Genomic DNA, 13,156 nt, shown 5'->3' with positions numbered 1-13,156 from the left:
GGAATGGAAATGATGTTTTTGATCATGCTAGGTACAAAATTACAATCTTTTAATTCTAGCCTAACACGATCACTAATAACTAGGTTGAAGGTTCCTACAACTTCAGTTGTGACAGCCTTTCCATCTCTGAGCCTAAGGACTACCTTGTCTTTACTTAACTTTTTGCTTCTTTCCAGCACCTGCAAATCATTGCAGATGTGAGCACCACAACTGGTATCCAATACTCATTAAGCAAAATCAGTAACCATGTTAACCTAAAAAACAAACATACCTTGCTTGTGAGGGAGTTTCAAACAATCCCTATTCCAATGCCCTTTCTCACGACGCAGATATCGTTTGCCCCCGACTTCTGCTAAGAGTACCCTTCTTCCTCTTTCCCTTGCCCATTCCTACTGGGGCAACAGGAATGCTCTTAGCATCTTTAGCTGCAACGATAGACTTTAAATTTGCATTAACCTTCTTCCTCTTCAAATGTCCGGCCCTCTTGCCTTTCTCCTTAGAAGTCGAAGCCTCTCCACCAATACCGACAGTGCAAACTTTTTAGTCGTTGCCTCGTATTGTACCAACATATTTATCAACTCATTGATGGTTTTCTCAAGACCATTCATATTGGAGTTGATAATAAATGATTCGAAGAATGGAGGAAGTAACTGAAGGATCATGTCAATGTACGTGTTATTATTAAGCCCAACTTTTAGGTTCTCGAGCTTCCTCGCTAGGGATAGCATCTTCACCCCATGCTCTTGCACAAAGGACCCTTCAGCCATCATATTCCTGAAGAATTCTTTAGTGTCCACATACCTAGTATACCCATTTGGAAATGCATAAACCTCTTTCATACGTTGCAAAATTGAGGCGACATGATCTAACCTATCATACTGCTTCTGTATGTCATTAGACGTGGAAGCCAGTATGATGCTTTGAACTTTGCGGATGTCTACATGCAATCTTTCTAATGTAACACGCTTGTCAGATGTGGACCCAGCCGACAATGTCTGAGGAAGCGGCTTATCCATGATGTACCTTTACTTCTCATAGTCAAGAACTATCCTCAGACTATGCAGCCAGTCAGTATAATTTATTTCATTAAACTTATTTGTTTCCAATATCATAGTCAACGAATTCTTAGACATGATCTACATAAATGTAAAAACAGAAAATTAGCAAATGATCATAATATTTTAATTCAAGTTAAGGACTTGGACTTCAGTCATAACCCTCCCACTATTTCTATGAAAGCCCATCCTCTCAGAATAGGATTTTAGGAAACCATCCTAGTCGCTTCCACATGGAAATTATTTCATGTCCCGCTTTTACGATTCACATGGAAATAACTTTGTGGGAAGTATCCAATACCATTCTCGTCCAACGAGATCGCCAAGATATTTTGCCACATCTTTTTCACGTGATTCCAAAGACTCCAAGTGAATCATGTTACTTGACGTTAGAACAAACCCATCAACCTAATCATAGTCGCAACCTATGCCCCCCCCTACGACTCGTGAGATAGGCAAATAGAAGCATATTCAGTTCGCTCACAATAAAAGTGCGGCTTTATTTTAGTCTACACATTCCACGACTCATGAGACCATGTATGGGTGAAATTAGATTCCTCAGTACATTATTGTAGATGGAAGGCTTGGAAACATAACACTTTGTTAATTTCCATTAAGGTCTAATATTTAACTTGGTCCAACCAAGTGAGAGTTCTTTATTTAATTATGATCGAACCTCATCACACGTTAATAATTTGCATGCTCAATATTCCAATTATTAAGGCATTAAAGAAAACATGAAAATAAAATTCTATCACGCCCCTTTTGGATGATCACAAACCTAAATCTAAGCCCGCAATGGATCTATGGTCAGTATAAGTGTTGGCCTACACGATTACAAGCTTTATAATCCATTAACATGTTATGGGCCTTGTAACACCTCTTTATTTCCTCCATATCCATCATGGGCTCCGTCCTTTGGGTCTCTTCTCCATGGATCTCCATGGGCCAAGCCCATGACCTCCTCCATGGGCCTCCATTGTTTGGTTTTGTTCTTTACAATTGTTACATAACAAAAAATGTAAATCCTCTCCAAACTATTCTATTCTCATTACAACTTAAAAAAAAATCCCAATCAGCAGTTGGGGGGAGCAAATAAATAAGGAGAAAGCAAGCTTCAACATATAGGCTAAAAATGATGACATAAGAAAAATAAAGCACGCAGACCTCAACCCAATATAAAATAAAACCATCTATAAAGTCCAATGAGTTTTATAATCATCCATGTTAATCCAATTAACACAAGTAGCATGTAAATACTCTAAGAAATCATGGTCAACATACCATATCCAATACCATAAAATTAATCGCATATCCAACCTCAGGACTTATATGTAAAATAATGCAACTTAAATATGGACATAAGTTCAACTCATGCAAATAGTTAATTCTTGTTTGAAGAATCCATTCAAATTAATTTTAGTAATTTAATTTTGGAAAATACCAAATCTCAACCAAAAATTAAATTCACCAAAATTACCTATTTCAAAAAATATACAAAAAATATAAAAAATAGAAAAATTTGTTCCAATTGACGAACCGGCACAGCTAGCCGTCACCCTTGCCAAAACCGCTTGCCAACCAGTGACCGGCCGGCACTATTTTTTTATTTTTTTTCTATAATTTCTGAAACAACAAAAAAATAATTAGATTCAGAAAGTTTAAATTTTGAAACTTCTCATGTCCAAAATTAAAACACACAATATCATTAAAACACAAATTCATGCTTTCAAAGCCGATTAAAACATGTTAGAATACAAATCCACATTAAACATGCTAGATTCTAGGCTTATACACAGAGCCGGACTCTGATACCACTTGAAGGAAGGGCATCGGTCCGAGAAGCGCTGCAGAAGCGCGAAAAATAAAAAAAATCAAGCAATAAAGCATATTAATTCCCGATAAAGGGGTTTATCCTTGATCTTTTTCATAGATTTTGGTGTACAAATAAAACATATAAGGCCATAGAAATAAGAGAAAACAAAAGGAAGGACGAAAATTAAAAGAAGATATTACCCTTATTTTTCTCATTTGGCTACAAGCGTTGATTTCGTTCGTCTTATCGGTCCAAGATCTTGATCCAAAGATCCTCTAAACACTAATACACCACCACTAAAGAGATGTGGTGATTTTGTGCTAGCAAAACCACCACAGAAGCACAAGAATTGAAAATGTTATTGATTAAAGTTTAATTCTTGAATTCTATTTCGATCTTTAAGATCTTGAGAGAGTTTTGGAGAGGAGAAGAGAGTGAAAAACAAGATGTGTGTGTGTTGCTGCTGCTAGTGGACGACTATGAGGGTTTTAGAAGCTTTAAATATGACCTAGTCATAGTATAACAAGGAGCTTTGACCTAGCAAAACTCCAACAATCGACCCTATCCTACAAAGCCATCTTGTGGCCGAGTTTGGTGCACCCTAGGGCAACCAATAAGGCCACAAATACTTGTAAGGAGGGGTTTGTTTCCTCCTTAAGCTAGCCAAGGTCTAAACAAGGCCTCGGACTTGTATTTTAATGGAACAAGCTTGATTAATTAAAACTAAATCAAGCCCACGTCTTGTGGGCTTCAATTAAATCTAGTTTAATTGCAAACCCAACATTAAAATTAAGATCCCTTAATCCAATTAAGAGATCCAATAATCTAATCATTTATTCTCTCCAAATTTAATTTGATCCAATTAAATTAATTCGACTCTTCTGGAATTAATTACAATTTTCAAATTAATTCCATCCTATTATTGTGGTAGGGTATGATTCATTAGGTTCATCCTCAGCTAGACTCGAGCATGTTCCAATCATAATTAATTAATTATTTTCAATAATCCCATAACCTGAAATAGCCCATTACCATGGGTGGTCATCTAACAATAGTGTATGGTACTAGAAACTAGGTGAATCTATATGAATATTCAGGCAACTGAATTTATACGAGTAAGGTCCTTCCATCAACCATCTCACAGCCTTAGTCTAGTGCATGAATTCGGCGTCGGTTTGCACCCTAAACTAGACATATATACTCAATAACTCGAGACAACTTGTTTATCCTACTGAATTGTCACAGGAAAGGCGTAGATATCCCTTTGATGTTGGGAAAGGGAAGAAGTTGGTTGTTTACAACTCATTTGAGATTCTATAGGACTATGCTGAGCTAGATGAATCTACTAAACATTAGTCAGGGCCCTGAGGAATGCAGCCCTATTGAGGTCCCTCATGATTAAGCTTTCCAGGTGGAAGGTGAGGGGTCTCAATAAGCAAGACCAGTAGTTTGCATTTGCCCCACTTACTCAGGAATTTGGTTAGAGGTGGTAGGATTGCCAATGACAAGAGTGAGATTATAGAATACCAATTCAATCTAATGAGCAATTTATAGGAATTGGAGTTGGATCTCAGATTATACAAGTCTGAAAATAAAATCTGGCAGGCTTGGAATGATTTGGAGGTGCACTTGGAGGTGATAGAGGTGCATGTTTAGACGGTGCATTGCAGGATCACCCAAAAGACAACATAGCACATTTGATGCCTCTTTGGTCTATGTAGTGAATGATGTGCATACAAGGAGGAACCTATGGGCTAATCCGATTAAACTAGCAACTGCAATGTAGGAGGAATGTTGGCTAATGGGTGAGTTCAATGTGGTACTGGATAATGGTGAGATATGTGGCCAAGTGGAAGAGTTTGCTTTTTGTTTGGGTCATATAGGCCTCATCTCTATGCTATTTCCTAGACTGCAGTTTAGCTAGTATAAGTGTAGTGTTGGGCCTAGAAGTCTGTGGAAGAGGCTAGATAGGATGCATGGTAACCTGTGTTAGTTTGCTACTTGGTCAACCAACTCTTATTTGTGCACAACTGAATGAACATCAGACCATTGTCCCCTTATCCTAATTAGGCAACAATAGGGTGGGGGATTTAAAGAGATGTTCAGATTTGTCAATTTCTTGGCATAGGATGAAGAATTCTTTCAAGCAGATAAACAGGTATGGGCCCATCATATATATAGTCTGCTTCTTTATTCTGCTCAAAAACTTGAATTGTTGAAACCAATTTTGAGACATATGAGGAAAGGAAAGGAAATCTAGCACTGAATCTTCACTTACTTTTGAGCATTTGGCAGTAGTTCAGAATATGTAGCAGTTCCCTAGAGTACTTTTATTGCAAGAGGTTGCCAAAATGTGCAGGCTAGTCTTTCTAAAGGCAGTGGCCAGGAGTTGGAGATATTGAGGTGGAGAGCAAAGATGAACTGGTTATGAGATGGTAACCAGTGTATAAGTTTTTTGTTTTTTCTTTCTAGAAACTGGCAATTATAAGGGAAGAGCAAAGAGTGTTTCAACTTCACAATAAGGTTGGTACCTTACTAAGGGATCAACACTTGATACAACAAGAAGCAGTGCAATGGTAAGAAAGACTGTTGGAGAGGTGCATCAGAGCACAAGGACATAAATTTACAGGCATGGTGCCATATATAATGGGCAAACTAAGTGCTGAGGAATCTGAGGCTTTACTAAAACTAATTGTTGCTTTAGAGATTAGTGAATTGTTTTTTTCTGTAGCAGATGAAAAGATCTTTTGGCCAGATGGGTTTACAACATGTTTCTACAAGAATGCTTGGCCTATAGTGGGGCAGGACGTCACAAATGCAATCAAGGATTTCTTTCAGTCGGGAAAGCTGTTAAAGCAACTCAATGCCACACTACTTGTTTTGGTACCTAAAGTACAGATACCTAATATAGTTGTGGATTTCAGGCCTATAACACGTTGTAGTCTTTTCTACAGGATTATTTCTGTGTTGTTGGTTGAGAGAATGAAAGTTGTGCTTGATCAATTGGTTAGTGTGAGTCAGGATGCCTTCATTGCAAAGAGAAAGATCAGTGACAATATTTTGCTAGCTCAAATATGCTTCATGGGTAAAATACAACCATTTACCTCCTAGATGTGTTCTAAAGGTATCAATAAGGAAGGCATTGTAACAAATGGTGATCAAAAAGTCAATTGGATTGGCGGTATTGGGAACCATTTACCAATCTTTATAAATGTGATATTATCTTTATGAATGTAGTAAGTATTCATCTGTCACATCATGTATTTTTTGTGCTTACTATTTACATTAAATGGTGTTTTAATGTCACAACAAATGCCTACAGACCAATTGAATAACCCATGTAGTTGGGATGCGCATTGGATGGCAGCTATAAAATCAACTTTTGATGGTTGGTCTGAAATGTTTCAAGTCGATGACCTGGAGACAGCGCATCGAGAGTCCTATAGAGACTTGCACTAAGCATTGCATTCACTGGATGTGTGTCGTATTTCATCTGCGACAGACATAGGATGTCTATGCAATTTTATTAGATTAGTTGACAAGGTTGTTAGCTGATTGAACTGACTCGCGAGAATTGTGATGTGGAAGCCTTGGAGGCTTGGTCGGTATGACTTGAATTCCCAGCTCCGATAATACAGGATTTGTCCTTGGACTTGAGGAATCATCGCAGTCGCATTAATATGATGGTTATACCTTGGATCTGGCGAGGGATGACTGTGTCTTTGATGTGGTCATTATAAGTCTTTTCCAGTGTAGGTAGATTATGTATTGAGGACGGTGGATTTCAAGATAGAATCCGTCCCCTATCAGTATATGATAGATATATCTCCTATGCGCTTTGAGATGGTTTACACTCTCTAAGTCTATGGCCATAGCGATCGTTCGAATAGGAAATGGTTTCCTTTGTCGATCAATAAAGTAAACGCATCTCAAGTATTCAGCATAGTTGCCTGGTCCAGGGTGGGAACCGACGCCCAATTCCATGCCCTAGACTAAGGTCAGGAGATGGTCGATAGAAGGACCATACCTGTATGGAACTCGAGAGGCTAAATATTCACGCCAACATTCACCAAGTCTTTAGTGCCCTAGACGACCACCTATGGTGACAGACATTTCTAATTAATAGTTAATTGAAAATAATAAGTTAAATTAGATTTAATTAATTATTTGTGTTGGACACAATGCCCAAGTATAGCTGAGGGTAAACTGAAAGAGTCACATAGAAACCACTATGAAATTGGTGGAATTAATTTGGAATTAATTCAAGAAGAAACAAATTAATTTAATTGGATTAAATTAATTCAAGGAGAATATATAAATGATTGGATCATTTTTTTAATAGTCCATTTGATGGATGGCTCAAGAATTAATTGATTGAAATAATTAAGTTTAGGCCTAACGCCTTTAAATTAATTGGATTAATTTATTTGGTATGGCTTAATTAATTGATTAGATCAATTAATTAGAGTTTGGGCTTAGATTTATTTAATTGAATTAAATGGGAGAAAGATCAATTTGGTCCTTTAAATTTTCATACGATTAATTTTAGTCTTTTAAGTTTGCACATTTTCAATTTAATCCTGTAAATTTCAAAATGGCTTAATCGGGACCACATACGGATTTTCGGACAATTTTACCCTCAAACAGTTTTTAAAGAGCTATTTTAGTCCATTTACACTAAAATTTTAATTTTTCATCCATGCTGGCGAAAATGGTATCAGAGCCAAGGTTTATTGAAGAAATATATGAGTATATTACATTTTGATATTATTTATCCACTAATGGAAGAGACTCTCTGAGAGAAAATGGAACCGAACGAATGTTTGAGTTACTCTGAAAACAGGGAATATTTCCAGATTTTGAAAATACAAAGAAGAGAATTTCTCATGGAAATTCTTGACAAGTATTACAATGGTCCCACGAGGATTAATCCAAAACTTCTCATGCCGGAAGAAGAACAAGAATGGCTGAGAAATTTTGAGGTTCGACAAGTACTCCCAGGGAATGCAGTGAGGCGTTTACACTCCACTGAAGTTCCTGGTATAATTCCAGCCAGGAGAAGCGGAACGGGTAAATTCCTACATAATTTCAGTTATAAAAATTATGACTGATTGGAAGGAACTCGAGCCGGATACATCAAAGATCTCTCAAGATCTGAGGGAGATCCAAAAGATGGTTCAAGACTATGGACATAGGTTAATCCATATACCTATCAAAATAGAATCTTTGAGCCAAAAGGTGGAAGAAGTCCTTAAGATCCTTCCCGATCTACACAAGGGCCTTACAGATCTGAGGACAGAAATTACAGATCTGAAGAGAAATCAAAGGGAGAACCCTGAGACATCAAAATCCAGACAGGAGCGCATCAGGGACGCCCTTGGAATAGTACCTCTTATACACCAGAAGGGCAAGGCCACGGAGATTTCAAAGCCAAAGTCTAGAGAAAATCTGATTATCGAATCTATCAGATCTATAAAATAATGGAGGTAACAAGAGCGGATCTATCAGATCTACAAGAATTGGCAGAATCCTTTTCCCAACTCGGGATTGTGGATTTAGTCAATATCCAAACCAATGAAATCACTCCGTCACTACCACAGCCGGAGGAAAGTACATGCTCTAATGATCCTCCACAAGATCAACCGATCAGAGAAAGTGCGGATTTCCACACTAATACCACTCCAACATTTGTGGGAACCAGGCTAAAGGAAAATCCAGGAAGAAATCCAAAGAGAGTGCCGGAGAATACACCTTGGGCGAGGACTATGCTCCAGCCCTTACATCCATATGGCGCTATACTGAACCTGGAATTATCGATTTTCGAAATACCAAGATAGCAGCAACTACCCTAGAACTCGACAAGAAAAACTTCATATAGCTTGTGGAGTTGAGCTTGGAGGAATCTGTGAAGATCGGATGGGATAATACCCCCAAAAGATACTAAGGCCAGTATCCTTGCCAGAAACTCGAAATGTGCGATAGCAGACCGGCTAGGAAGACTTATCAAGATACACTTCATCGGAGATGGATACTTAGAAGGAAGTAGAACAGAAAAGGCTAGAGAATACGCACAAGCTCTTTTCAGCCTTGAATTAAGAAGTATTTGCCAAGTAGATGAATATATCTATTGATTTCGCAAGTATTTCTTCCAGAGTAGAGTAGCAACAGAAGTAGCAGCTCCAATGTTCTTCACAAAGATATGCAGTCCATGGAGGGAAATGTTGATCCAGTCATACAAAGTACCTGAAGGACAACTAGATTCAGTGGGGCGAAGAATTTCTTTTCTTAAAGACAAACTGAAGGATTGGTGTTATCAAGCATTCATCCAGAAGAATATGAAAAGATTGAGAGATAAAATCAAACGAACCCCTCTCTGTTGTGATAACAATGATTTTCCAACTATTATAGGAGAATCAAGCGAGCCAAGGAAAATGAGGAAACAGAATAGTGACTCCTCCCAGGAGTTCCAGAAGAACCTTTTCCCGGCAGAGATCATGGTGGTCCAAGTCCAAAGCCAGAACATATAAATCTGGATAGAGAACAGGAGTAACAAGGGCTTCATCCCAAGGATCTAGATGAACAGATGCAAGATCCATAGGAAGAACCCCTACAAGGAGAACTTTCAGGCAGGCCCATAGCCGACCCAATGAAAGTTTCAAAGACTGGAATTGCTGGACTTACGGAGCAAAAGAACATATATCTCCTGATTGCCTGCAGAAACGTGGTGAATTGCGAAAAATTGAAGCCGCAGATGATATTATAGATACAGTTTACTATGGCGATTTGGTACCCATCTACCAATTCAAAGATCTTCCTTCAGACGAAAGCGTCTATGAGGAGGAAATAGAGACTGGTCGGATGGATCTTCAATCGAGTTAGAATAATTACAACGAGGGAGATAGGCTTCAAACTTCCGAAAGCCTATCAGGATTCTTTTCCAGAATGATGGTGTCAAACAAACCGTGAAATGAATCATGTCACAAGATTCCAACCTCAGCCCCTACGACGGATTTAAGATTAGAGGAATTGCAAAAGTCCTGAACCACATAGGATAAACCAAAGGAAGCATCACATAACCTACAAAGTAAGTTCAGGTGAATTTGCTATACCTATGGAACTTACTGGTAATATGATGATTAATTCCTAAAAAAGAAATTCTTGAAGAATTAAGTAAGCTTAGAGAAGAAGTAGCAGTTACTATGAAAAGAATCTACATAGGAACTATTGAAGTAGTAATAAAAGCGACTTTTAAAGAACGAATTGATTCCGAAATACATTTATCAATAATGGATAGAAGAATCAATAACCTAAGAGACGGTCATCTTGGAACAATCATAGGTAATTTGTATGCAGAAAAATTAATGTTTGATATTCATCCTAGGATTGCATACAACCTAGCAGACCAAGATTTCAGTAGAGTCTTAACCCTTCATTAAGATTTTAAGAGAAAATATCTAATGAAAGAAGGTAACATACCATATTTTATAACTTATAGAATAGCTTATGCCCATTCCAATACGCATCATTCAGATTTGTTGCTTAGAAAAGAGTATATTGAGATTCCTATAATTTTAAAGGAATTCGCTAAGGTAATGACACCAGATCCTATTAGGATGCCTAAAATAGGTGGTGTTGATATTGTTATAAAAGATCACCCAGTTTTAGATCGAACACTTAGCTCTAGGACTGAGTTTAGTAGTCGGATGTCCTTTTCAGAAATAGGATTATAGACTACAAAGGAAAAGTGAAAGAGTTATTAAAAGCTTTAATCCTCAAGAGATTAGGGTAGATAATGTAAAACCTAGATGCCCTGAAAGATGGAAGGAAATACAAGTTATATTTGACAACACTAAGAAAGAAAATTTTTTCTCTTGTGATGACTTATATCATTTGCAGCAACCTATTGTTGGAAAATATGAAGGCATGCTAGAAATAGTAGGCCATGAAATTTTAGTCACAGGTGTTGCAGGACGAGAAAATGGGAGTATGACTTTGAGGTTAAGTTTCCTTGTAGATCATAAACTATTCGGACGAAAAGGTAACAGAATGAAATTCAGTATTGATGGTGTTACCATAAGGATTGAATGATGAGTCCTTTTTCCATATACATATCTGTAGAATGTTGTATGATCAATATAAGACAGAGTATTTTGTAGCTTATATTGATTCAGGATCAGGAATTTGCATGGCAAAACCTGTAGTTTTTCCTAAAAGAAGCAAGGGAAACCTTACCTTTATTGCATAAAAAAATCCTAATACTCAATAGGGGAATACGAGAAGCCAAGATCATGATCAGAGGAGCATTTGGATAGCCCTGGTTTAGGGTAAAAACACCTCCTATTTACTTTTATGATACAGGAGCTGATATCTTGCTATGTAACAATTTTATTCAAACATTTGCAAGATATATGCAAGATAACTAGAGGAATTTGTTAATCTTTACTACTTCTGTGGTAGTGAGATACAGGTGTTGCAAAGAGAAAAGGCATTTAACAGGATAATGCCAATAAATTTTCGCAGCAAACGTGGTGATTTTGATGCCAGATTAACTCATGCAAAAATGCAGGATAAGAGAAAATTTGGTAAGGTTCTTTTGTCTTTCAGATAACAAGGACTCATAGATAGTGATAGCCTCTATAAGGAATCCGAAAAGGAAATTATGAACCTTAAAGAGGCACTACTAGAAATGAAGCCGCTAGAAATCAGCGAGGAAAGTAGACTTTCTCTTGAGAATGTCAAGAGGCTCATCCAGAGGAACTTCAGTGAAAACCCTCTGCATGGTGGGATAGAAACAAGATCGGAGGTACTCTGAAGATCAAAGATGAATGCAAGTACGAGTATGTCCGATACAAACCTATCCAGATGAACATGGAGGATAAGAAGGATATACAGATGATAATCAAGGAGCATAGCAGTGTTGGACTCATCGAACTTGGAATTTCTGCTTACAGCAGCCCTAGGTTTCTGATAAGGAACCATGGCGAGATTAAGAGAGGTAAAATCAGGTTGGTAATTAACTATCAAGGTATTAATAAGATACTAGAATTTGATGGTTATTACATTACTAGTAGAGGACACTTAATTGATTGCATTAAAGGGGCAAAAGTGTTTTCTAAATTCGATGCAAATCTAGTTTTTATCAGATTAAGATGGAGAATGAATCAAAAAAATTTACTGCATTCCCCACACCACAGCGACAGTATATCTGGAATGTGCTTCCAATGGGTTATGCTAATGCACCCCAGATATTTCAAGAAAAATGGATAATCTTTTTAAAGATTATTTTGAGTTCATGTTTGTCTATATTGACGACATACTAATTGCATCGAAAAATATGAAAGAACATATTAAACATCTTTAAATATTTTCCGATGCATGCCATAAAGAAGGTTTAGTACTTTCTGAAAAGAAAGCCACTATAGCTGTCAATAAATTGAATTTCTAGGAATTCTTATTGACGAAATAGGGATTGAGTTACAGGATCATATTGTGGAAAAATCCACAATTTTCCAGACATGCTCAAAGACAATAAGCATTTGCAGAGCTTCTTGGAAGTTATTAATTTTGCAGGTATCTTCATTAAGGATCTTGTAAAATATAGAAAGAATTTCCGACCACTCTTGAAAGAAACGAAGAGTTCAAAGTGGAAATGGGAAGAAATCCACACAAAAAGGGTTCGTGAGTTGAAACAGGTTTGCAGTAACCTGCCAAAGCTTGCTATACCGCAGGACGAGGATGAATTGGTAATCTATACAGATGTCAATGATTACCGATGGGCAACAATGCTCATGAAAAAGACAACTACAGGGAAGAATCTTGTAGATATACAGCAAAGTTGTTCTCTGAACAACAAGCTAAAGTTTGGCACATCAACGAGAAGGAATTCTTCGCAATTTGGAAGGCTTTTAAAAAATGGCCTTTATGTTTACTTGCTACAAAATTTACTTTAAAAGTTGATAATACTAATGTCAAGCTTTCTTAAAGAATAAATTAGAATCAAAAATAGAGAAAGCTCGTATTATCAGATGTCAAGCTGAATGCCAATATTATTGTTATAATATTATCGTTACAAAATCTCATGAAAACGTTCTTGCAGATTTCCTGACGAGAGATGGAGGCATTTGAAGCAAACTCCATCATGTTGAAACTCAGGCACCTTTGGGAAAATCTCGAAGAGCCTGACGAAAGTTCGGACAGCTAGCGGTTAATGCCCAAGTTGCCGGACAAATTCAAGGAGCCGATCTAGACATTGTCCAGGTCGCAACAAGGAGTTCCTTATTAGCAT

General features: G+C 37.4%; 1 protein-coding gene across 1 annotated transcript; it reads right to left on the bottom strand.

Moving 5' to 3' along the window:
* Window positions 1-467: 467 nt before the first annotated feature.
* Window positions 468-1,016, bottom strand: LOC105173332 (uncharacterized). The gene has a single exon (XM_011095033.1). It carries the CDS (start codon window positions 1,014-1,016, stop codon window positions 468-470), a length of 549 nt encoding a protein of 182 aa, XP_011093335.1.
* Between the last annotated feature and the right edge of the window lie 12,140 nt (window positions 1,017-13,156).

Source organism: Sesamum indicum, linkage group LG11, assembly GCF_026168435.1.
Source record: "Sesamum indicum cultivar Baizhima isolate 11 linkage group LG11, ASM2616843v1, whole genome shotgun sequence".
In the NCBI taxonomy this organism is placed as follows: Eukaryota; Viridiplantae; Streptophyta; class Magnoliopsida; order Lamiales; family Pedaliaceae; genus Sesamum; species Sesamum indicum.
Note: the sequence above shows the minus strand (reverse complement) of the source record. Positions and strands in the feature narration are given on the sequence as shown.